This window comes from Pseudorca crassidens, chromosome 19 (genome assembly GCF_039906515.1).
Source record: "Pseudorca crassidens isolate mPseCra1 chromosome 19, mPseCra1.hap1, whole genome shotgun sequence".
NCBI lineage: Eukaryota > Metazoa > Chordata > Mammalia > Artiodactyla > Delphinidae > Pseudorca > Pseudorca crassidens.
In genome coordinates, this window is record NC_090314.1 from 42,979,158 (window position 1) to 43,004,470 (window position 25,313).

Here is a 25,313-nt window from a genome sequence, read left to right on the forward strand (position 1 = left end):
AGAAAATGAGGTAATTTTCTTCAGAAAAGTTTTCAAGAAAGGAAATACTATCACAGTATATATGGATAGACTCAATAATAAATAGTATTTACATGATCATGATAAAATGTGAACACGATTTAATACAAACTTTTGATTTAATTAATTTTAGCCAATGGGAAATAAAGGGGTATGAGAAAGCAAACCTTTGACTGCCAGGACTGAAATTTATAACTTATCATGCTCTCTCCTTACAGTAGTTTCTTCAAGGAGGAAAAAAGGTTGCATTCATTTTTACATCCAAACACCCACCCCTCCAATTCTGGGGTAATATCTCGTGTTGTCAAACCTGGTGAGGCAAGGCCAACCTTGTCCCCTTCCTGGAGGAAAACGACATGCATGTCTGACCACGGCTCGGCCAATCAAATGCTTCCACTTGGCATTTTCAAACTTGAGGTATCGTCCTGAATATGTGCCTAGGGTTCTTGGCACAAGCAGTGGACACTTCCAGGGACAAGACTGAGCTGGATCTCTAAATTATATCTAGAAAAAGTGGGTAGGTCTTTTTTAAAGTTTCTTAGCCACACAGCACCTGTGGGGTCTTAGTTCCCCCGACTAGAGATTGAACACACACTCCCTGCATTGGAAGCACTGAGCCTTAACCACTGAACCACCAGGAGAGTCCCTGAATAGGCCTTTTTAAAAGGTGAGAGTCCCTGAATAGGTCTTTTTAAAAGGTATCTCTTTCTTGAGCTACAGAGTGCTCTTCCTCTGATGGCTGTGTGTGAATGTGTCAACTTCCACTAGACTGAAAGCTCCCTGAGGACAGCTGCCCTCTTTCATCTTTTAATTCACTGCAGCCTTGTGTGTACTAAGCTCTCAACAATACATGTTGTACAAATGTCTTTATCTTTACTCTGTCATACATCATATTGCTAAATTGTGTTCACCACGCTCAGATCTAATCTCAGACTAAGAATTTCCTCATGGACTTTGTCTTAATTGAAGCCCAACGGAGTCCTCCAGGGATCTGTTCTCAGTGGTCATTTAGAATGTGAGAGTAACTAGTAATTCTGAACAAGAATCCATTGAGAATTCTTGTCTTCCTCCTCTAGTGACCCTGGGGCTGGGAGTGAAGAAATATTTACTCACTTCCACTTAATGGAAGTAAAAGGATAAAGGAGGAAGGGGGCAACCAGGATTGAACCAGAGACCTCTTGATTTGCAGTCAAATGCTCTATCTCTGAGCTATAACCCCATGGCCTCCTGGGACTCTCTTTCTTGTCCACTTATGGTGATTCAATACGAACAGGTTCCACCCACTCTGGAATTCTGGCAAGCTTTGTATTCTAAAGCTCCACCTCCTTTTCTATCCATCATCTGCTCTGGTTTTCCTCTTGGCCACCAATAAACCGGGTGGGGCACTTGAAAAATGACATGCTGGAAACTAGCTGAAAAGGAAGCTGACATAGCATTAGTAGAGAAAGCGTCCGTATACACGGTATTACTGTGTCAGAATCCTCGGCCCCAGATACATTCTGGTCGTCCCCTGCCTCTTGATGAGTTGAGGGTGGGAAGGAGAAGGAAGATGTCAGTTCTTTCGGATGGGATGACTCAGGAAAATCAGGAACTCCTTCTCAGGGCAACCAACGCCAATCCCTGTGGCCGCACTGCCTGCTCCGTTCTTGATGGAAACGGTAGCCAGCTTCTGACCTGGGCCGTCCCGATGCCTGGGGAAGAGCTTGGATGTGGGCTTAAGTAGTGTCGTTCCTCCTTATCGCAGCGGCAGGGGAGACCTGAGGCCTCTCCTTTCAAGCCTGGCACTCCGTTTGCATGGAGTTTAAGGCACAGCCTGAGATGCCCTTTCTCCTCTCACCTCCTCCATAGGGTAGGGAAGCCGAGGACGGAGAAACTAGCTTGCCTCCTCCACCAGCCTCAAAGAAGAAACGGCACACTTGGAGACACACACACAAAAGTTTTAATATCAAATAACACTGAGAGTTCATATACACATCTCAGAAATTCAGGTCGAGGAGTGTGAAGAGAAGAGCTGCTGTTAGAAGAGAGGGAATTGGGTGACCTCTCCAAAGACAGATGGGCGCTGGCGGAGGGCTGGGGTGTTCCGGCGATAGCCAAACTGACCATTGAACCCCTGGGTCGCATTCAGATTGGCATTATAGTTGTCATGTCCGGTCACCTGCTGGAGGGAATGCCCTTGCGGGACAGAGAGAGAGGCCTGAGCCTGTATTCAGCCCCCTCTTGCTTTCCCCACTCCCATTGGGCTGGTATAGGAGGCCAATCCAGGTGTAGTCACTGTGCTCCCATGTCCCAGCTGAACCCTCAATCCTGAAAAGCCAAGGGTTGGTGAGGTGGAGGAGGCAGATGGCATCCTAGAAACCAAGCCTCATCCTAGGACTAGCATGCAGGGGAGCGTGAATGGTACATGCTGGGACAGGAAGGGCCAGAAACTTCTGGGCTTGGCTGAACTTGCTTTGCTGCCAGGAGAACAGAGAAAATTTCCCCCTTGCATCTGACCCAGCTGGAGAAAATGGATGAGCTCAATTTGGCCAATGGTGCCAGGGGACATGTGACTAGAATGTGGCCAAAGGGTGGTGGAGTTGGGGTGGGAGGAGGGTTCACCCTGCCAGAAAAACAGGTCTCAACTCTCCCTTTTCCTGTTGCTGCTAAATGGGGCCTAGAGAGTGAGCAGGACACAGCCTGCTCTGGGAGCAGTGAGAAGAACACAGGCTTTCGTTGGAAAGAGGAGAATTCCAACCCCAGCTCAGCCCTTCTTAGCAAATCATTTTAACTCCCTAAACCTCAATTTCCCTGGCTGTAACCTGGGGATACTCTGAGGGTAAAAAGCACCTGACATACAGCGGGTGCGCCATAACTAATAGAGAGCACTGTGACACCATCTGCTCATGTATGAGAAGAAGAGCTAGAGGATGCAGTCAGACCCTGGGTCTCCTCCCCCAACCAGGTCTCCTTATGGCCCAGTTTCTCTCTCTATGGAATGCACACCACTCTTCCTAGGTGGGACCATGGTGAGACTGGAAAGGGAGGTGTCGCACTTGCCTGCCCCTGACCAGTTTCTCCTGTTGAGGTATCTCTGTCCTTGCCCGAAGATATGGAAATAATCCACTATCCAGCCATCCCTTCCTGTACCGCCATGATCCTGAGAATGAGGGAGAAAATGCAGACTATATCAGTCATGATGCAGAGAGATGCACAGTCCAACCCCTGCCTCTGGGCTTGCTGGAGGGAGGGAGAGGTCACAGCCAGGGGTAACAGGGCCAGACAGATTAAATATACTTAGTGACTTATTGCCTTTCAGGGAGAGGCAGTGTAGCTTGGCAGTTAAGGGCTCAATGTCTAACACCAGAGAGACTGGTTCTAATTCCAGCTCTACCCCTAACAAGCTGTGTGACCTTAGGACAATGACACAGCTTTTTTGGACCTCAACTTCCTCATCAGTAAAATGGTGGGTTGCTTTGAAATTTAAGTGAGATATAAAGGGGCTTCAAATAAAGGGCCTGGCATATTAAAGTTTCAATAAACATGATCTTCATTTAAATGAAAATAATACCTACCACAAATGGTGTCTGTGACGATTAAAGAATACTTACAAAATGGAACATAGAAAAATTCAAAAGTGTGTACACCATATTATTTTTCAAGCTTTTAAACTCTCGAGTTTTCCCCCAGATTCTGGCTCCTTCTGCTATAAAAATCACGAGTAGACAGCAAGCACACACAAACATGGCACACACAGATGTGTGTGTCCATATGCATGTACTGAACACACATGTGCACACGCGAACACCCGGGACCACAAAAACTCCCAAGATTTGTTCATAGAATAACCCGCATTAAGTCCTCCTCTCCCTAAGTCACCGACATGTATTATAGACACAAATATTGGAAGCAAAAGTGTTGAAAAACATTGGAGCTGAGCCTATAATAGCCTCAGAATCTTTGATCCAGGGGAAGTACTCTGCGGGGGAGGGGCAACATCCACGAGGGAAAAGGCCTGGGGAGAAGCGAGGGCTGCAGAACTTCGGGAGGTTTCCTTCCAGTCAGCTCACAGAAGGTCGCAGCGAGCGAGCCCTCTTGAACTATGACGTCACCGGACCGAGGGCGCCTCACCTAGGCAGTTCTTTGTCTTTTTACCGATTGTCGGGCTTTTTGAGAATTTGCGGCGGGAGGTCACCCAAAGGGTGGATCCGTGATGCCATAAACGACAACGAAACCCATTTGTTTGGCAGAGGCTTGCAGAAACCCAAAATGAAATCATTCTCAAGTTCAGGCGTGGAAGGTGGTTCTGTGAGCTCCGTGAGCTCGCGCTCAACACCTGTCTCCCGCCTCCGCCAGTTCTCGGGTTTCATTAAGAAAACTGAGAGGGTGCGAGTCGGGGAGCCTCCCTGGTGGTGAGGGCGCTGCCATGAGACGCCCGGATCTGGGAAGTCGGCCCCGCCACGAGGGCCAAGCTCTGCGGGAACAAACGGTGGGGTCCTCCACGGCGCTCCTGTACCTGATCGGTTTTCCGCAAGATGGGCGGAACCACGCGGCTCCGGAAGTACCGGTGGGCGTGGTAGTCCTGCTGCGCGTTGTAGGGTGGAATCGCCGACCAGAGCTTAGGCCTCAAGTGCTCATAGGTGCGGGCCATGGTGCTCACGGCCACTCCATCCAAGATGAAGCGCTTCTCCAGCCACAGGGGACACGCGCAAAAATGCCCCATCCTAACCACCGCAGCCTCCGAGGACTTTTCTAGAGGGAGCGGAGGGTCCTAGGTGGGGGCTCCCCTGCGCATTGTTACGTTATGTCAAAGACCCCTGTGACACAAACCGTACTGTCCCCATCCTACGAGGTAGGCTCTCGGGGGCTACGGGGGAAGTTGCTTAAATGGTCCAGAGGTGAGGGATGTCTAGGAGGGAACCATGCAAGAGGAATCAAGAGATTGAAGAGAAGGTGGGTTACTGAATGTGCGCAGTGTTAACGCAGTCGGGCCCAGCTCCCTATTTTCCTTTTAAGAGCAAGGTTCTCTGCTCCCACTTTATTATATACATTTCCCAAACCCAGTTCCCTTGAAAAGCTTGTACCCACAAAGGATCAGAAAGAGCTCAGAGAGCATCTACGTCCAACTCTCGTTGTACAGAACTGGAAGTTGAAGCTCAGAATGTTGGAATATTCCCTAAATCCATTTAGTGGCAGATCCAGAACCAGAATTCAGATCTCCTGATTTCCAGTAAACCCACTTAAAGCACTTCTCCCCTCCCCACCCAATTCTTTTCATCAGCTATTCCTCCTCCCGTTAAAATTTAAAAAACCAACAGTAAAAGTTGTATACTTATCAATAAAACAGTAAGTACCATACTTCCCTCTAATATTATGTATGTATGATAGGATACAGCAAAACATGAACAGTGATCTTCCCTATTGTTGTTACAAGTGATTTTTCCTTCCTTTATATTTTTTACTTCCCAAATTTCCCCCTTGAATAAACTCATGGATGCTTTACATATCAAAGTGGCTTATACAAATTATTCTGCTCCTCACACCAACTCTGAGGTGCTATTATCATTTTACAGATGAAGCAATAAATCCAGGAATTCTTTTATGTTATTATAATACTAGTAACATAAACATTATATATAATACAAAGGCACATGTATTAATTAGAAAAAGGTTGCATCATACCTACACGTAATAATCACCAATCCCAGCATCTCAATACTCAGCATATGTAATTTTTCTACACTATGACAGGCGAGCTCCTAGCAATCAAATTTGAAATTATAGGAAGTCTATAATTTGAGCCCATTCTATTAAAACGTGAAGAGAACCTGGAAAGAACATGAGAGGACGAGGGGAAAAAAATGACAGGCCCAACTCTCACCTCACATTTGAGGAAGGCAGGTGAGAAATTTCATATTATGCAATGGGATAAAAAAAGATTCATTTTAAATGGAGTACCTGGGGACTTCATGTCACATTAAAGACTTGAAATTCACCTGCCTGGAGGATGGGGTAGGGGAGGAAGACCGGTCTATTTTAGACTTTGGAATTTAATATTCCTAAAACCAAGACTGACTCAGTCTAGACAGAGGACTGGTCCTCAATCTTGGCTGCACTTCAGAATCTCTTAGGGACCTTTAAAAAGTCTTGATACCAAGCTTCCCTGGTGGCGCAGTGGTTAGGAGTCCACCTGCCGATGCAGGGGACATGGGTTCGAGCCCTGGTCTGGGGGGATCCCACATGCTGTGTGCGCCATAGCTGCTGGACCTGTGCTCTGGAGCCCACACGCCTAGAGCCCAAGCTCCGCAACCAGAGAAGCCACAGTGAGAGGCCCGCGCACTGCAACGAGTGGCCCCCGCTCCCTGCAATAGAGAGCCTGCGCGCAGCAACAAAGACCCAATGCAGCCAAAAATTAATAAAATAAATGAATAAATTTATATCACTGCTTTCTAGTTCTGGTACATCTGAAGGACATCAATCTGAAGTACAAAAGAGAAGTCATCTCACCAAGTGACTCTATGCTAGGGTCTTCACATACACTCTAATCCTCAGCCTTTCATCGTACCCAATCTTACAGATAAAACAATTTCCAGATACTAGATACGTGGACACAAACTTAGCGTAAAAATCCTCTTCCAACATCTTTAGGCCAGACTGGAGTGCTCATTTTCCCCAGACCCTGAATGTCACCTAAATCAACTGTCATGGATTGGAAAAAAAAAAAGCTACAATGCTCAATACCTTCAGGCAGAATTTGCCAGGGCTCATGCCTGTCGTGCTGGCATTCTATTATCTTTTATTCTCAAGCTAGGGTTTGGCAGATATAAGACCATCGTGTCAAAATACTTTTGATAGCAAAAAACTTGCAGATATTAACAACTTAGTCATCTTCCATGAGAGCAATTATTATGTGGCAGGTTTTATAAATATAAACTCATTTATGTGCCAACTTACCCAAAGGAAACCTGTTAACTGCAGAAGTGCACATATATACGCGTATACCTGGTTCCTACTCACATCACTCCTTGAACTCCATGAGTGTTCAGGATCTGACCATACGCTACCTTATCTCAAATACCTTTCTAACTGTAAGGCAGTCACCTGGGATAACCTGTCACCAAGCGGTATCTACCACCTGAAATTTATTTTAAGAACTAAAAAACTCAAGTTTTTACAGCAGAAATTGCAAAGTCCCCAAAGTCTGCACGCTGACAGAAGTGCAAAGACTGTTTATCTTTTTTTACACATGCCCACAGAAAGTCTGCACTGGGTAGTTTTATTTTACAGAGGGGGTAAGGGTTAGGTGGTGTCAAGAAGAGTGACATGGAGCAAATAATTTTTATTATCATTGTTTTCTTTTACAAATACACCGAAGAATCATGCAATGCTGCCAGCATTGGATGCAATCCTGGGCCACAAGTCTGCACATTCCTTTGCAACTGGTCCTGTGATGGCAGAACCTGCATAAAAGAATGATGTGACACATAAGCTCAGAGGGCCCTTTCCTTGTACTCAAGTTAAACCATCCAATCTCAAAAGCCTAACAATGATGTGCATTCTTTATTACCTTTCATCTCGCCTTTATTGTTTACTATGACCCCTGCGTTATCTTCAAAATAAAGAAACACACCATCTTTTCTCCGGTATGACTTTCGTTGTCGAATTACCACCGCTGGATGTACTGAGGGGGGGAAAAAAAGCAGCTGTCATTTAACCTGCCACGTTCCAGTGCCACCACGAGAAAGCAACTTACACCTTGGCTAGCTCTCCAACATTTCCCATTTGGACAGAATGTATACTCATTAGCTTTTCATTTCCTAAAATCAAGTGTGAAAGACAGTGCAAACACCAATCACCCCTTAAGAAAAGACCTTACTCATTTCAAGTCCAAACTGCCTGCATTTCCTTGCAGGTGTGAACCTGTACTTTGGGAGGATGATTAGCAACACACCAGCAGGAAACTTGCTAAGCACTTTCTATACTTTTCCTCACTTCACCCAAGAGGTGGGTACTATTTAAGATCCTAATGTCAGGACTTCCCTTGTGGTCCAGTGGTTAAGACTCTTTGCTCCCAATGCAGGGGGACTGGGTTCGATCCCTGGTCAGGGACCTAGATCCTGCATGCCGCAAATAAGAGATCCCATGTGCCACAATTAAGACCGGGCACAGCCAAATAAATTTTTAAAAGATCCTAATGCCATAGAATTGGGAATGGGACCCTCCTCACACTGAATGAATGGAGAGGCCAAGCTATTAACTCATTATGCAATATTCCATCCCAATTTATATCAAAACTTCCAAGAACAAACCTTAACCTAAAAATTAGTACTTTATGCCTAACTGCAGGGCACATGTTGTTTTAAGAGCAAAACCTGGAATTAACCTAAATATCTCAGGACACATGCACAGAACAGAACCATTTTAAATGATTATGTACTTCTGTAATTTTTTAATATGCAAGACAATCATTTGTGAAGCAAAAATGGGTTATGGGAAGGTAATGGTCCCATTTACATTGGAAAGTAGGACATAAAATATTAAAAACGATCATCCCCTGGAGGTCTAAGAGCTGGGTAACTGAAATTCAACTTCTATTTCTTATTTAATTAACTCTAGGTTTAACTTTTTGAGGAAATGTTTTCCAGGGTCATAAGTAACTTTTAAATCCTACCTGCTCCAGGGCTTCCCTGGTGGTACAGTGGTTAAGAATCCGCCTGCCAATGCAGGCGACATGGGTTCTGGTCCGGGAAGATCCCACATGCCGTGGAGCAACTACGCCTGTGCGCCACAACTACTGAGCCCATGCGCTCCAGAGCCCGTGCTCCGCAACAAGGTAAGCCACCACAATGAGAAGCCCACACGCCGCAACGAGGAGCAGCCCCCCCCCCCCGCTCGCCGCAACTAGAGAAAGCCTGCGCGCAGCGACACAGACCCAACACAGCCAAAAATAAATAAGTAAAAATAAAATAAATTTTAAAAACCAAACAAACAAAAAACGCTACCTGCTCCTAAAGTGAACATTTTTCCAGACATTCAAAGCATCTACTGCACTTAAAAGAAAACATGGATTCAAATCCTGACTGACAGTAACCTGGAGACCTTGAACAAGTTACTTAATCTTCTGGAGTTCAAGTTTTCCTCTTCTAAAGTAGGGATAATAGTTACATTTCCATATTTAATATCAGACACTAGAAATGCAGGATCTTCTAAGGACAGAGATCCTGGCTATCCTTGAAGCAAGTACTATCTATGTACATAGATGGTCTCTGAGTTTTTTAACAATGGGAAACACACTGAGGGACAGATAATATTGGCTGAGACCCTCCTCCGTTGGACTCTCATCTACTTAGTTAAATTCTCACAAATGCATCCAGCAAATAAGGCCACACGAATACAGGACTCTGGATTTCCAGTCCTGCAGTCCTACTCCTTTCCACATTTCTGTATGTTATAATTAAGTCTAAGGCCAGGAGATATAGCTGATCCTTGAAAAATGAAGGGTTAGGGGCGCCAGCCCTGTGCAGTCTAAGATCCATGTGTAACTTATAGTTGACCCTCTGCATCCACTGATTCAACCAATCTCGGATAGCGTAGTACAGTAATATATTGTGGGGGGAAAAAAAAAATCTGTAAATGGACGCATGCAGTCCAAACTCACGTTGCTCGTTGTTCAAGGGTCAACTGTATTCATTTAGAAGAAACAAGGACCAAAGAAAAAATTAAGAGTTGGAAAGTCAGAACTATTTTTAAAACCATGAGTGTCCTCTGGTCTGTCCCACAACTGACTGAGAGAGACAGCACACCCTGCTGCCACCTCACCCATAGTGATGGACAATTGTTCTGCCCTTCCCTGACAGCTCCCCAGGCCACACACCAGACCCAGCAAGTGTTCTAAGAGGAAAGCCTGTCTAGTTGCATGCTGATCCCAATCAACACATTGATTTATCAATGCTTAGGCACAATGCTCATTCCTTGCCTACCAAGCCAAGTGAATATTAGAGGTCAACAAAGTACGATTTCTGACCAAAAGGCTAAACACCTGGGGATAGAGTAGGATACAGACCTTCAAAGAGTAACTGTGATACATGGCTGAGACCTGTCACACGTGTACTGTGCATTAAGAGGATTTCTCAGGAAAAGCAAAACATCCCAGGCCAGAGACAAACTAAGCAGGCACAGGAGAAAAGTTCAGGAGCTGGAAACTCAAGTACATTGAGTATCAGAAGCTCTAAAGTCAGTCAAGTCAGAAGTATCTGAGGCCCCCCCTCTAACCCATACATCTAGTAGGAAAACTTTCGGGGGTTGTCCACGATTAAGCAATGAGCAGCTCCCTGTTTTACTTTCTACCAGAAGACATTTAGAAGCAACCATGCCAAACTTTTGACAAGTCACAACCCTGAGTTAATCTCATCTATGTATAATTATTCCTTTTCAAATTAGTAGTTCCTGAAAAGGAAACTTGCCTGAGGTGACTTAAGTCTTAAGGCTGTGATCTCACCTGGAACCACCATGTTCATTTGTAGCCAAGGAGTCAGCAATTAATTAAAGACCTGCTCTCATAGAAGAGACAACCCTAGTAGGGGGCACAGCAAAAATCTGAGGCACAAAGGAAGGGATTTAAGTTGGAACAAAAAAACCAAGAACTAAAAGGAGAGCTGGGGAAAGAACTACGTGGATGGACTGTAAATCCCAGAAGGACAGAGCTTTTGTTTCTATCGGTATAAATATGTGAGGTGGTCTGTTAACTATTGGCTGAACTTGCTGGGAGAAATGGCAGGGTAAATATGAAAAGCCCCTAGCTTACGATGGAAGCCAACTAAGAACTTAACTGGGGGTGGGGTGGTGGTGGTGGATGAATTGGGAGATGGGGATTGACATACATACACCATCAATACTATGTGAAAAATAGGTAACTAATGAGAATAACTAATGAACTGTACAGCACAGGGAACTCCACTCAATGCTCTGCGGTGACCTAAATTGGAAGGAAATCCAAAAAAGAGGGGATATATGTATACGTATAGCTGATTCACTTTGCTGTGCAGTAAAAACTAACACAACATTGTAAATAAAGCAACTATATGCCAATAAAAATAAAAGAATGGTCTTTAAGACAGCAAGAATAGAACTTCAACTGCAGGTTAACTCACACTGCCTCTCAAAGAAAATCAAGCTTTAAGAGGCCCTGAGAATGGTAAAACTACTGTTCTATTTTCCAATAGAGGGAGAAGTCCTTCAACAGTCCACAGACCAAAAGGAGGATTTGGTCTCTCTACTGACCCTTCTTTCTGAGCTCTGGTTTGCCTTTCTTGACTGTGGCCATCACCATGTCACCCACACCAGCAGCAGGAAGTCTATTCAGTCGTCCCTTGATCCCCTTCACAGAGATGATATACAGATTTTTGGCTCCTATACAAGGAAGTAAACAACAACAAAACGTTTTTCTTGAGAGCCTGTTAGGCAGTTCTGCATTTCTCCAACACCTCCAAGGCCTCCCCCTCCACACACACTCCCAAGAAGTTAGTCCTCCCCCAGGTGGAACACCTTGTCACACCACCGATTGAAGCAAAACAACACAACATGCTGCCGCTTCACCCAAAAGCGGTGTTTTCACTCTGCCCTTTCTTGACGGCTCAGTGGGTCATTAGCAAAAGGCCCACTGAGTGCTTTTAAAAGGGGCAGGTTGGCAGAGTGCAGCCGAAGGTCTCACCTGTGTTGTCAGCACAGTTGATCACGGCTCCAACCGGAAGACCCAAGGAAATCCGGAATTTCGCACCAGAGGACCCACCACGTCCTGTAAGTAAGAAGGGAATCAGGAGAGGTCCCTTCACATTCTTAAGCTATATAATCATTCGCATGTGCTTCGGGGAGCTGTACACCGTAGTTTCGCTCTCTCTAGGACTCCTTATCCCCTCCCCATGTGCCACCCAGTTCTCAAGGCAAATAGCCAATTCCTCACTCTTAGCACGTTACATTGAGATTAAGGGACCTGGACGACTCAATTCTCGATCCAACTTTTGCACCACGTAGTTCTTCCTACAAGGCGAGAGACCGCACAAGTCGCCCACTCTGCGGATTAAGCCAGTCTAACTCCAACCCCATTACTGAAGCGCTAGGCGCGGAGTGAACCCGCGGGATTCAGCCAAGAATCACGACTGGATCCTGCGAACTCAACCCTCCAGGCCCTCCCGTCACTTTCGGGGGCTCTCCCGGTGCTCTCGCGGTGTCCCTCCCCTCCCTCTCCGGCCCGGAGCAGAGCAAAGCGTCCCAGCTGTCCATGGCCGCCGTTCCCGGCGAGGCCAGCAGCCACCTCGCGACAGATGGCGAAGGATCTCCCAAGGCCAAAAATTACCTCGCTTCGACATCTTGAACGCCGGAAAGTGACAAAAAGGAAGTAGGGATAAAGGCCACAGAGATCTCAACCCCAACGCCCCGCCCAACATGGTCACGTGACCCGGTGTTCGTTCAATCCGCCTCTCTTCCCCAGGGCGCGGTCTTATTACGTCACAAATCCTGGACATAGCGTAGAACTCTTGCTGTGAAGTGGGCGGAGGAGTGGTTGAGGGCTGCAGGAGTGTACGTGGTACCCAGTACGCCGAATACGAACTCGAAAGTAGTTGTTTGGGACACAGAAACATTGGTTTAATTTATCGGAAAACCTCTCTGAGCAATAAGTATGTGCCAGGGACTTGGATGGACGCTAGAGGTTCAGAAATGATTAAACGGTCTGTGCTGTATAGGGGCCTCCAAAGAACACACGGCGTCGGGGGCTAGAGGGAAAGAGTTCGAAACGGTTTCATTAGGTTGTGATATAACTGAGAAGTACCATTATAGCGCTACAGATAATTCCGTATGTGTGTGCTTGGTCCCATACCCATCTGTATTTTAGATATCTTTATTCATTACTCCTTTCACTGCTTCAACTTCTCCCATTCTTCGGACTTCTTTCTGCCGATATATTCATTCAAATATTTATTAAACGACTACTTTATGCCAGATCCTGTTCTGGGCATACGCTAGACTACATGAGAGAACAAAACAGATCAACATTCATGCCCTGTGGAGCTTACATTCAGCCAGGGTGGTGGTGAAGGTGGGTATTAGATACTAAGCCATAGACGTAGTAATTGCAGTATATAGTATGTTAGATGGTGATAAGTACTATGAAAACAAAAGTAGAAAAAAGTAAGAGGGATCTGGAAGTGGGAGGAGAGGCAGATTGCATTTCAAAATAGAATGATCAGTGTGGGCCTCATGGAAGAAGTTGACATTAGTGCAAAGATTTTTAAGGTGAGGGAGCTAGCAATATGACTGTCTAGGGAAGAGCAGTCCAGATAGAGTCATCAACCATTGAAAGACCCTAAGGTGGGATTGTGCCTGAACAATGTGAGGACCAGCAAGGAAGCCAGGAGTGACTGGACAGAGTAAGTGAAGGGAAGAGTAGTAGGACAGAAGGTCAGAAGTAATGGAATTGGATCATTAGAGCTTTGTACACTGCTATGAACTTTGACATTTACAGACTGAAATAGGAAAACAATGAGCCATGAGCAGAGGAGGAACATGATCTGACGTGTCAGAAGGATCACTCTATTTGAGACTAGGCTGTGGGAGGGAACACAAAGATACAATAAGGCGATCTATTGGGAAGCTCTTGCAGTAACTCAGGAGAGAAATGATGGTGGTTTAGACTAAAGAGGTAGCAATAGAAGTAATGTGATGTGATCAGATTCTGGATATGTTTTGGAGGTAGAGCCAACAAAATGTGGGGTGCAAAAGAAAGAGAAGAAAATGTTTCCAAGGCTTTAGTTCTGAGCAAGTGGAAGATGGCATTGCCATCAACTGAGATGGGGAAAGCAATGGGAGGAACAGGTTTGGTGGTAAGAGTATGAGTTCAGTTTTGGATATGTTGAGTTAGATGTCTGTCAGACAACCAAAAGAGATTTAAATAGCAAGTTGGACATATTAGCCTGGAGTTCCAGAAAGAGGGAGATATAAATTTGGCAGTCGTCAGCATATAAGTATATTTAAAGACATGATAGTGGATGAGTTCACAAAGAAGCAAGGGTAAATTAAAAAGACCATGGGCTAAGCTCTGGGGTACTTCAACGTTAAGAGGTCTATAAATCTATACATTTATAAATTTCTCTTATCACTCTTAAATCCTTCACTTGCTCCTGCCAGTTTCTCTAGTTACCAGTTTTTCTCTCTCCTTCACTTCTCAGCCAAATTCCATGTGTTTCTGAATATATGATTTCATTATCATATTTGTCTCTGTTGATAAATGAAACTAGCATCCATCCAGGTGTCCCTCTGGGATTCCTGTTCATTTCTCTTCAGTCTGCCTTCTCAATGTCTCTCAAATATATCCACTTCTCTCCATCTCCTCTGCTAATGCTCTGGACCTAGTCACCTCCATCTCTTGCCTGAACTATTTCTGAAGCTTCCTAACATGTCTCTTGACCTCTATTTCTCCCCCCTCCATCCACTCACTCTTCATACAATGGCCAGAAATAATTTTTCAGAAACGTAAACATTACGATGTCACTCTCCTGAAAATCCTCCAATGGTTTCTGTACTCTTAGAATCAAAGTTATAATCCATATCACAGCCTACGAGGCCCTGATCATTGTCCTACCTCTTAACCTCATCTTGCACTGTGCTCTGTCTTGCTCTGCAGGGTTGACGTTTTGCTGCCAGATACCATCCATGCTCCTGAATACCCGTAGGCCTCACACATGCTTGGAATACTCTACCCTGCCTACCCGTATCACGTATTTCACGTGTACTGATTTTTCAGATCTCAGCTTAAATATCTTTTCCTTAGGGAAATTCTACCCTGACCTCTCTTACATAGTATTTTTCCTTCTTACTATTTATTTCAATTCTTCAATATATATTTGATGACTTTGTTGAATAACGATCTCCCCTAACTAGTCTATATGCTCCATGAAAGGCTGAGTCCATGTTCTCCTTTGTGTTCAGTGGTATATCCCCAGCATTCAGCATAGGGCCTGGCTCAGTAAATACATGCTGAATGATTGCTGAACAAATGAAGAAGTCTACCTCTATGGTCTCCATACGTCAGCATCCTTGCGTGAAGGAATTTTTATTCATCTATGGCAAAATTAGAAATATTTGAAGAACACAGTTTCTTATAAAGCTCCATTTGCTCAATTTAAAGGACTGCCTATTATTCTGGGATTATCTTCTTTCATCTTTCTTGTCAAAAATGTTCCTTTTGGGCTTCCCTGGTGGCGCAGTGGTTGAGGGTCCACCTTCCGATGTAGGGGACACGGGTTTGTGCCCCGGTCCGGGAAGATCCCACGTGCCGCGGAGCGGCTGGTCCCGTGAGCCATGGCCGCTGAGCCTGCGCGTCCGGAGCCTGTGCTCCGCAACGGGAGAGGTCACAACAGTGAGAGGCCTGCGTACCGCAAAAAAAAAAAAAATTAAAAAATGTTCCTATGTCAACTGTCAACTTTCTACCATCCCAACACTGCCCTTTTTTTTCTCTTTGTAATTTCAGTGGTCCATGAAAACCAAAGGTCTGGGAATGATCTGTCTCTATTTCCTTACTTCCTGCATGCACATGTTCCTTGAACCCCTGTAGTGTAGTTTATGTCCTCACTACCTGACTGAAATTATACTAGAAATTATATATACTGAAAAATTATACTAGAAAGGTCACCATGACCTACTCTTTCCAAAATCCAAGGACCCTCCTCAGTCTTCATCTTACTTGACCTCACAACGTTTCACACTGGGGCCCTTCCCATCTTCTTGACACTCTTCACCCATGGTTTCCATGATGCTAATAATAATAGAAATTACTATTTTTGGAGTGCTACTAAGTACCAGTCATTGAGTTAAGCATTTTACAGGAATGTGGCTTCTTGAATCCTCCCCACAACCCTGTGATTTAGGTATTATTCTTCTCATTTTTCAGATGAGAAAACTGAGAAATAGAAAAGTTAAGCCATGTGTCCAAGATCACACAGATCATGAAAGGTAGAGATGGAATGGCACCCTGAGTCTGGCTGATTCCAAAGCACAGACTCTAAGCCACTCTGTTGTATTGCTCTCTCCTCCTTACTCATTGTCCCTTCTCAGTGTATTTCCCTGAGTGATCACACCACCCAGTAGCTTCCATTACCATCAATATGCTGAGAACTCCCAAGTCTGTATCTCCAGCCCAGACATTTCTGCTTAGCTCTAGCCAATGTATGGAACCAATGACTGGGACACCTCCACCCCACAGGCACTTCCAACCTGACGTCCAAAGCCGAAATCATGATTTTCCCAGAAATTTTGCTTTTCTGCCTATATTAGTTGTCTTGGTTGGTGCTACTAATTTTTCTGTCCGTGCATCTAAAAGTCTGCCCTTGGTTCAGAGCTATTGCAACAGCCTCCAAATGGTCTGACCATAACCTCTGGTTGCTTAAAAGCCTGTACTGGCCCTCTAGTGCCTATGGAATAAAGTCCAAGCTCCTTAGGATGGCATTGGAATCTCTTCCCGAAGTGGCTTACCTTCTCCCTGGACTCATCTCCCATCACCTCGCCTCTTACACTTCACACTCCAGAAACACCAAACTGCTTAGGATTTCAGGACTTTTTCTTGCTTTATCCACTACATGTTCTTCAAAACTCTTTTCAATGTCATGTATTTTTGAACAAGCCATCTCTTCCCTGTGCCATTTCACAACCCCAGCATGCTCTTCCCCAAACCACCTCTTTACTTAGAGCAGTCATTCTCCAATATCTTTGTCTGAATATTCTTTACATTCTTAAGTTATTGAGAACTCCAAAGAGGTTGTGTTTATACAGTTATATCTATTGACATTTACCAGATTAGAAATTTAAATTGTGAAATGTTTAAGGTAATGAATCCACTGCCTGTTAAAAGACATAACATTTTAAAATGAAAAAGAACTGTATTTAAATTTTAAAAATAATGAGAAGAGTAGCTTTGCTTTATGTTCTTTTAGAAATCCCTTTAATATCTGGCTTAATGAAAGACAGCTGGATTTTCATGTTTCCACATTTAGTCTGTTGTGACATCATGTAGCCTCTGGAAAGCTCCACTGTACTCATGAATGGATAAGAATGAAACAGGTAAGTAACCAAGTATGAAATAAATTCTTTTTCCCTATGTAGAAAGTGTCTCACAGGCAGACCTCCAAGAATTCAACTCCCAAACCACAGACTGGGAACCATTGACGTAGAGATAGAGAACACAGAAAATTCCTTTGCGCGTTGACCTCATTGGAATATAAAATCTACGATGCTGTAGTTTACTACTTTTTGTATTCCCAGAAAACACTCAAGAATGACCAAATATTCGCTTGGTTAGTACCACCTTTCTTTAGTACCATCTTTGGGATGATTTAAGGTTTAAAAGGGAAGCACGAGGGGGCACCCGGATTTGAACCGGGGACCTCTTGATCTGCAGTCAAATGCTCTACCCCTGAGCTATACCCCCTCTACTGGCAAATAGGAGATTACAGCTTATTTGTAGTGTTTACTGACCAGACAGTGCATTGGTGATTAACAGTAGTTTGATATGTATGACCAATTGCTTCAGGTTTCCTGGGGTGATGCTAAAGAACGAAGAGAAAAGGCAATTCGCACCCAGGTGGTAGAAGGGGAGGGCGAAGTCCAGTCTGAGCTGGGCTTGAAGGTCCTGTGGGATGTGCGATGGGATATCTCTCCTTCAACAACAACAACCTCTTGTACCTCTGGCATCTTGGAATTCTTTAAGTCTAATTTCCGTACTCCCTGCCTGCACCCCGAGCTGCACTGGATCCCCAGCCTGTGCTTTGCACAGGAGAGGAAGTGCTTCCCTTGTCCTTCCCAAGACACCCCTGCTCTTGTACCAGACGTGCCCGCAGTATCTCCATTCTCTCCAGTATCTTCAGTCTCTTCCACTCGCTTGGCTCCTTCAAACATCAACAGGCTTTCCCTAGACTGGAAAATCTTCCCTTTAGCTGTTATCGCCTGTCCATTTCTTCTTGCTCACTACCAATTTTTAAGAAAGTCTGTGACTTCATTTCTCTCCTTATCAATAACCTGTCTCCATAGTTCTGTTACTCTCTACATTTACTCCTCGACTGTCAGGTATTTTTTTCCCCTTGGAGTATGTATCTTGTTTCTCCAACTAGACTGTAAGTTCCTTGAGGGCAGGGATCATGTTGCATTTCTTTTTGTATTCCCCACAGTGGCACAGTGCCTGGTTCACTATAAGCCCTGGGTGGTACCTATCAGCCAAACCTAATTAAACTCAACTGTGGCATTCTACCAAGCTTGCACCCAAGCAGCAAAATGTTGTTAGGGGAGAGCTCAGAAGTCTGGGTCGCTCCACCAATCTCAGACAGTCTCCCTGTTTATGACTCTTCCACCACTGACTGACTAGTTTCACTTTCTCACTCTCTAAAATGACTATTTCACATACGTTCTCCAGTCTCAAACCTTCTACACCTTATCTTTCCTCCTCAGAGAGTGCTGAAGAGCTGGCCTCTTCCTTTCTGGAGAAAGTCAGAAGCAGTCAGGAGCAGGGTTGTGCTGATAAATGGCTGACGACTGGCTCCAGGGGACCTGATTTTTAGCATTTGCCAATTCCCATAGTGCAAATTCGCTCACCTGTCAATTTCCAGTGAAGTCAACTGGCTTTAAAAATTCCTGAAAATTTAACAATTGGTTCTCACAAGGCAGTATGAGTCGAAGCTAGCACACTTTTGGGATTGACTCCCTCTTTCACCAGCTACCAATTATACACTGACAACTCCCCAAATTATGTTTCCAACCTAGACATTTCCCTGAACTTCAGAATTAACTGGATCTCCACCTGCATACTTAGCATCTCCACTTAAATGTCTACAGGGCACCTCAAACTTAGCATATTGACCTCATACTAGAATGTGAAGTCTATGAGGATAGGAGGTTGTACTTTATTACATTCTGTTTCAGAGCTTTAAAAAGAAACTCTTGAGGGGTTTTTTATGTTTTTGTTTTTCCTAAACTTACTCCTTTCTCAGTTCTTTATCTCAGGAAACCACATCCACCCAGATAGTGAAGACAAAAAAGAAGAGTTATTCTTTTTTAAAAAATTTATTTTATTAAAATATAGCTGGAGAATTAAAGGGAGTGGGTGTCGGAGGCAGAGGTTCTGAAAGTTCACGACTCCTAGAAGGGAAGGGGAATGAAAGGCTCTCGGTGAAGAAGGACTCCTCAGAGTCTTTCTATCCTGATGACAGCATGACTCTTTCCAGAGAGCAGCAGTGACAGCTCTGGAATGTCTAGGGAGAGGAAGGGCTTAGTGACCAGAGTCTGCTGGCAGCACAGGATCCTAGGTCCAGAACCCTTCAGATCAGCTTACCAATAAGTTCACTATGTAAAACAGTTAAATTTGGTTCAAATGGGGAAGGATGAGAGTTATTCCAACCTGGCAACACTCCCTACCCCCATTCCCCCCCTCCCTACCAGAGAGGCTCCAGGGAGTACTTTGAAGACCATTGGAAAAATTCTCCTCATAAATGACTTGAAATGCCATGTCTGTAATATGCTACATTAAATTTTTTTACCCATTCCAATTATTTTTCTGCCCATCTCATACTTTAATTAATTTAGAGCCTAAGAGCTTTGTAATATAACAAAGGAAGACATTGTAATGTCTAATAAGTAAAATAACAACATGTTTTTTTGGGGGGCCGGCATATTAGTGTATTTCTTTAAAATAATGTCTACTATTGGCAAGATTTGACTAGATACCTTCAACATAGAGATTCACTTGGTAAAACTATATATTGATCAATCAATCAATAAATAAATATAGTTGATGTACAATTTTGTGTTAGTTTCAGGTGTACAGCAAAGTGATCCAGTTATACATATATTTTAATATATTTTTTCATATTCATTTCCATTATGGTTTATTACAGGATACTGAATATAGTTCCCTGTGCTATACAGTAGGACCTTGTTGTTTATCCATTCTATATATAATAGTTTGCATCTGCTAATCCTAAACTCCCAAGCCATCCCTCCCCCGCCCCTTGGGCAACCACAAGTCTGTTCTCTATGTCTGTGAGTCTGCTTCTGTTTCCTAGGTAAGTTCATTTGTGTCATATTTTAGATTCCACAAATAAGTGATATCATATGGTATTTGTCTTTCTGTTTCTGATTTTACTTAGTATGGTAATCTCTAGGTCCATCCATGTTGCTGTAAATGGCATTATTTCATTCTTTTTTATGGCTGAGTAGTATTCCATTGTATATATGTACCACATCTTCTTTATCCAGTCATCTGTCGATGGACATTTAGGTGGTTTGCATGTCTTGGCTATTGTGAATAGTGCTGCTATGAATGCGGGGGTGCATGTATCTTTTTGAATTATAGCTTTGTCCAGATATATGCCCAGGAATGGGATTGCTGGATCATACGGCAACTCTATTTTTAGTTTTTTGAGGCGCCTCCATACTGTTTTTCATAGTGGCTGCAGCAATTTACTTTCCCACCAACAGTGACTCTAAAGAAGAGTCATTCTTGATTCTTCTCTTTCCCTCATCTTTCTCAAGCCATCCAGTGTACAGGAAGGACATGGCTCCCCTGCCATGGTCAATCTGGGTGCCTGCTGTCCTCTCTAGTTCTGCTGTTGCCCCTGTGATAAGCTAAAAAATGGGCCTCTAAATATGTCCACATCCCAAGGCCCTTGTGAATATGTTACCTTACATAATAAAAGGGACTTTCTAGATGTGATTAAGGGTCTTGGGGTGGGGACATTATCCTGGATTATCTGAGTAATCAGAAGAGTCCTTATAAGAGGGAGGCAGGAGGATCAGAGTCAGAGAGGGAGAGACGTGAGGATAGGAGCAGAGAACAGAAGGTGAGGAGATGCAACCCTGGCTATGAAGATGGAGGAAGGGGCCATGAGCCAAGAAATGCTGGCGGACTCTACAACCTACAAAAGTCAAGGAAACTGTTTCTACTCTAAAGCCTCCAGAAGAAATGCGGGCATACTAGCACCTCGATTTTAGTCCAGTAAAATTGATTTTGGAATTCTGACCTCCAGAACCGTAAGGTAATAATACATTTGTGTTGTTTTAAGCAAATAAGTATGTGGTAATTTGTTACAGCAGCAACAGGAAACTAATACGTCACTGTCGTCTCAGACATCGCTACCATCTCTCACTTGCACTGTTGCAATAGAATCCTACCTAACCTCTCTCTCTCTCTTTTTAAAAATTTTATTGTGTCCACTTTTCTTCTTTTCCTTTATTGTGGTAAGAACACTTAACATGAGATCTACCCTCTTAACAGATTTTTAAGTGTACAATACAATGCTGTTAACTATAGGCACAATGTTCAACAGCAGCTCTCTAAGACGTATTCATGTTGTATAACTGAAACTGTGTACACATTGATTAGCAACTCCCAATTTCTCTCTCCCTCATCCCTGGCAACCACCATTCTACTCTCTGCTTCTATAAGTTTGATTGCTTGAGGTACCTCATGTAAGTAGAATCATGCAGTATTTGCCCTTCTATGATTGGCTTATTTCACTTAGCATAATGTCCCCTGTTGTTGCATATTGCAAAATTTCCTTCTTTTTAAGGCTGAATAGTATTCCATTGTATGTATTCTCTGTTTCTATTCTTCACTCCCTGTAAATCTCCCCCACAATAGCGTGAATGATGATTTCCAGTCCCTCTGCTCAAAACTGTCCAACGGCTGGCTTTTCATCCATTTGGAATAAAATCCAAACTCCTTACTTGGGCCTATAAGGCTCTCTGGCTACTTCTCCAGCTCTCTTGAATCACTCTCCCCTGTTTCCTGTTCCTCCAGCTACTCTGGCCCTAGGGCCTTTGCAGTGGCCATTTCCTTTAGCTGGAATACCTGCCCCTGACAGATGGGCTGGGCAAATGGCTGTCTCTTTCATATCATTCACATCTTAGCTCCAAACTCACCTGCAAAGAAAAGTTTTCCATGACTATTCGCCTTGAAATACCCCCCTGGACCTCCCTAAGACACCGTCTTGTTTTTCATTTTAGTCACTTCCCTTATTACTACTGGGCATTTCCTTGTTTATTCATTTGTTCATTTGTTTCTATTCTGACTCCACTAGATTTTAAACTCAGTGAGACTGAGAACCTGTGTGTCTTTCTATTTGAAAGTATGTTCTGCACTTAGAGTGGGGCACATAGTAGTTGCTTCATAAAAAGAGAGAGGGACCACTAGAGAATACAGCCCAGGAAAGTCTCTCAGTGGAGATGTCTGTTCAGCTGGTGTTTGCATTCTTTTTAGAGAGACCAGGGGAAAGGATTCTCTATTCAGTTTTGCAAGAAGCTCTTCTCTGACTTCTTAGGGTGAAGAGATGAGTGGGATTGTGGATAAAGAATTGAACCTAGAAAAGGCTGATTGGTACCTAAGTTCACATGTTTTCAAAATTCCATGTTTTTAGTTAGTCTTTTTAAACTCGTTATTACTAAATTCAGTATCATGTAACAAGAAGAAACTAATTTTGGATGTTTTCAGAAGGAAAAATTTGGAATGGATTTAAAAAGAATTTACCAACATTTTGTCCGTAGAGGGGGTATAGCTCAGTGGTAGAGCATTTGACTGCAGATCAAGAGGTCCCCGGTTCAAATCCGGGTGCCCCCTTGTCTACGTGTCTGTTTTTCACAGCCACTCAGGTTAACCCCGAATAACGCAGGAGTCTGAGGTTTCTGAATCCAGGATCCAAAGAGGATCCTGGAGATCCTCTTGCACCTGGTGAATATTTTCTCTCCCCAGAAGTCACACGGGGTGACTCTACCATGTTTCAACTGAATACCCCCACTCAGTGGCAAGAAGCCTGAGCAGGCAGAAAGAAGGCTGAGACCATTCCAGTCCCTGAGACCCTTCAAGACTTACTGGTTTAATGTTAATAACAGTTTCTTTGCGGGGTGGGTGGGTGATGGAATGTTGGGGTGGGCAATATTATTTTGCCTAGTTCATACTCTGACCAGGCAGATTAGAAGAGAATCCAAGTTCAGAAGGTTTATATAGTGGCGAAGTTTAACGGGACACAGCATAGATGTAAGAAGGAGGGTGAAAAGTGGACAGCTTTCTCCTTCTTTATATGAGTTCAAAGGCAGGGCTTTGGCCCGTTACACCTACAGGTGGTGAGATTGAGGCCTGGTGTCCAGGAAAGGGGTGAAAAATTAGTTATTTCTCGGGTCTGGGCTTTGCACCGCACAGCAGATCTGTTTAATCGCCATGTCCAGCTTCGCGACGCATCGCACAGTAATGGGAGCCGTGGGGAAAAAGTGCATTCGAGTAGCATTCCCCCGGGGCCCCGAGGGCTGACACAACCAAATTCCGAGTTTAAGATATCACAACTGCCCCCTGTCTGAAGAAGCATGCCTCTCCCACTATCCTTTCTTTTTCCTTTTTTTGGGCAAAACCTAGTCGAGAGGCCTTGCTCCCTTCTCGTTTTCCTCGGATCCAACAGTGATACTGTCAGTCACGCAGCCAATAGATATCTGTCCCTGTCTTTAGGTTATGAAACTTGATGGCCTTTTATTATTTGTTCAGTGGTTCTCAAAGTGTGGTCCAGCAGCATCAGCATTCCCTGGGAACTTGTTAAAAATGCACATTCTCGGGGTCCCACTCCAGGCCAAGAGAATCAGAAACCGGGAGGTGCTTTAACAAACCCTCCAGGTAATTCTGACGCAAGCTCAAGTTTGAGAACCACTACATTAGTTTATATCAGTTTACATCCGGATGTAACTTTATTTTTGTAAATGAACTTTGGGGTCGGCATTGGCCATTTCCACGTTCTCGAAGTGCTTTCACTCTGCGGGTGGCATGAGCAATAGGGAAAGGTGAACACGGCATGCGCCTGTCACCTGTAATAAAGAAAGTTTAAGTTGGAGAAAGTCTGTGTCTGTGGGTTTCCTTCCCTTGACCCAGCCTCACCCAAAACTGAACACGAATTTGGGGGAGTCTTGTCTCTTGAACCAGCTCCTGGAACTGCCTGACACCCCTGAGGCTGCCAGCGGTGACCGCAGAAATCCTGATACCGCTGGCGTGGGTAGTGGGGACCTGCAGCTTTTGTACCTGATTTGTGCCTGTACCCACCCCCTCCTCCTGCGGAGTACGAAATAAAGCCGAAAGCTTTCCGTTACGGTTGGAAAATGAGGAAGGAATTTTTAAATAGCTTTTCAGTGCTTTCTTTAACCTAGAACCCAAGGTTAAAATATGAGTCAAGAGTCAAGAATGAATTATATTAGTTACATAAGTTTAGGAAAAAACTACGAGGGGGCACCCGGATTTGAACCAGGGACCTCTTGATCTGCAGTCAAATGCTCTACCACTGAGCTATACCCCCACGCCGTCCCTGGGCTTGGATACTGCTCTTTTGGGCGTTAAGTCAACGCTACACCAAAGGTGGAGAGTAAGGATATAGAGAAAGGAACGAAAGAGGAAAAGGGGCCAAGCAGAAAGCAGAAGGCCCCCGGATCCGGGGAACCACAGGAAAGCTGCACGGCAGAGGCGCGGGGAAGGAAAACCTAACTCGAGCTGCGAGGCGCTGAGTCCTGGCGGGAGGGACTGGTTCCGCCCTACAAATGTGGGAAAGGATGTTGCAGGGGAAGGCTAATGAGGGCAGAGCAGGGGCTTCCCGTTCGGTCCGCATGTTCTCGCCGGGTACCAACGGGTACAAAGGAAGTCTCCAAATCTGGAGAATCTGATTTGGTGTTCGGGTGGGCTCAAACCCCACCCTGGAGGGGTGCGAGGGGTTTGCCCGCCTCCTGCAGCCCAGACGCCCAGATGTGCAGCCAGATCGGCTCCGCCCCGCCGGAAGTACCCTGGGCAAGGTCGTCTGTCCGCGCCTAGCCTCCAGGCCTATCTCTCCAGGGCTCCTCCTGCTTGGGAGCTCACCTAGGCGCGTACCCCCGGGTCCGCAGTCGTCCCCGGAACCCGCCCCCGCGCAGCCCCGGGTCGCCCGGGGAGCGCGCCTCGCCGCGCGCGCCCCTGCCCGCGCCCGCGGCGCGTCCCCGCCCCGGTACAGCCCCTCCTCCCCGCTGTGTTTATTAGGGGAAGGAGGGCGGAGGCGGAGGCCAGTTCCCTAGCTCCAGCCGCCGTCGTCGTCTCCTGTGCAGTTGCAGCCGCGGCCGTCTCCCGCCAGCTCGCTCCAGGGAAGAACGTGCGCGAGCTCCGGCGTCCCCGCCCTAGCCTTTCCCGGAGCCATGAATCCCAACTGCGCCCGGTGCGGCAAGATCGTGTACCCTACGGAGAAGGTGAACTGTCTGGATAAGGTGAGACGCGGCACCCGGAGGCGCGT

The 25,313-nt window shown here is 45.0% G+C and overlaps 3 protein-coding genes and 4 non-coding genes across 7 annotated transcripts in view; 2 read left to right on the forward strand and 5 right to left on the reverse strand.

Annotated features, from left to right (window-relative positions):
• Positions 1-1,939: 1,939 nt before the first annotated feature.
• Positions 1,940-7,173, reverse strand: SPMAP1 (sperm microtubule associated protein 1). Its single transcript, XM_067717128.1, has 3 exons — positions 4,514-7,173; positions 3,058-3,157; positions 1,940-2,193 (listed from the first exon to the last, which is right to left on the reverse strand). Exons 1-3 carry the CDS (start codon positions 4,718-4,720, stop codon positions 2,036-2,038), a joined length of 465 nt encoding a protein of 154 aa, XP_067573229.1. The 5' UTR covers positions 4,721-7,173; the 3' UTR covers positions 1,940-2,035.
• Positions 7,174-7,321: 148 nt separating this feature from the next.
• Positions 7,322-12,440, reverse strand: RPL23 (ribosomal protein L23). The gene is made up of 5 exons (XM_067717127.1): positions 12,350-12,440; positions 11,708-11,791; positions 11,278-11,406; positions 7,565-7,678; positions 7,322-7,457 (listed from the first exon to the last, which is right to left on the reverse strand). Exons 1-5 carry the CDS (start codon positions 12,438-12,440, stop codon positions 7,375-7,377), a joined length of 501 nt encoding a protein of 166 aa, XP_067573228.1. The 3' UTR covers positions 7,322-7,374.
• LOC137213736 (small nucleolar RNA SNORA21) lies at positions 11,541-11,676 on the reverse strand. Its single transcript, XR_010938357.1, has one exon. It is a non-coding gene; the product is annotated as a small nucleolar RNA SNORA21 (small nucleolar RNA).
• Positions 12,441-17,401: 4,961 nt separating the features above from the next.
• On the reverse strand, positions 17,402-17,473 carry TRNAC-GCA (transfer RNA cysteine (anticodon GCA)). Its single transcript has one exon. It is a non-coding gene; the product is annotated as a tRNA-Cys (tRNA).
• Positions 17,474-22,576: 5,103 nt separating this feature from the next.
• On the forward strand, positions 22,577-22,648 carry TRNAC-GCA (transfer RNA cysteine (anticodon GCA)). Its single transcript has one exon. It is a non-coding gene; the product is annotated as a tRNA-Cys (tRNA).
• Positions 22,649-24,287: 1,639 nt separating this feature from the next.
• On the reverse strand, positions 24,288-24,359 carry TRNAC-GCA (transfer RNA cysteine (anticodon GCA)). Its single transcript has one exon. It is a non-coding gene; the product is annotated as a tRNA-Cys (tRNA).
• A 688-nt stretch (positions 24,360-25,047) lies between these two features.
• Positions 25,048-25,313, forward strand: part of LASP1 (LIM and SH3 protein 1) — a 37,198-nt gene continuing 36,932 nt past the window's right edge. The window contains exon 1 of the mRNA XM_067715305.1: positions 25,048-25,287. Within this exon, the coding sequence (XP_067571406.1) occupies positions 25,219-25,287 (69 nt within the window). The 5' untranslated portion in view covers positions 25,048-25,218. The remainder of the gene's footprint in view (positions 25,288-25,313) is intronic.

Coding starts and splice junctions, on each gene's coding strand:
- RPL23 (XM_067717127.1), bottom strand. CDS start 12,440: ATGTTGGGCGGGGCGTTGGGGTTGAGATCTCTGTGGCCTTTATCCCTA. Junction 11,792..12,349: donor GTTCAAGATGTCGAAGCGAG/GTAATTTTTGGC, acceptor TCTTACTTACAG/GACGTGGTGGGTCCTCTGGT. Junction 11,407..11,707: donor CAACTGTGCTGACAACACAG/GTGAGACCTTCG, acceptor TTCCTTGTATAG/GAGCCAAAAATCTGTATATC.
- SPMAP1 (XM_067717128.1), bottom strand. CDS start 4,720: ATGGGGCATTTTTGCGCGTGTCCCCTGTGGCTGGAGAAGCGCTTCATC. Junction 3,158..4,513: donor TCTTGCGGAAAACCGATCAG/GTACAGGAGCGC, acceptor CCTCATTCTCAG/GATCATGGCGGTACAGGAAG. Junction 2,194..3,057: donor GAGAAACTGGTCAGGGGCAG/GCAAGTGCGACA, acceptor CTGTCCCGCAAG/GGCATTCCCTCCAGCAGGTG.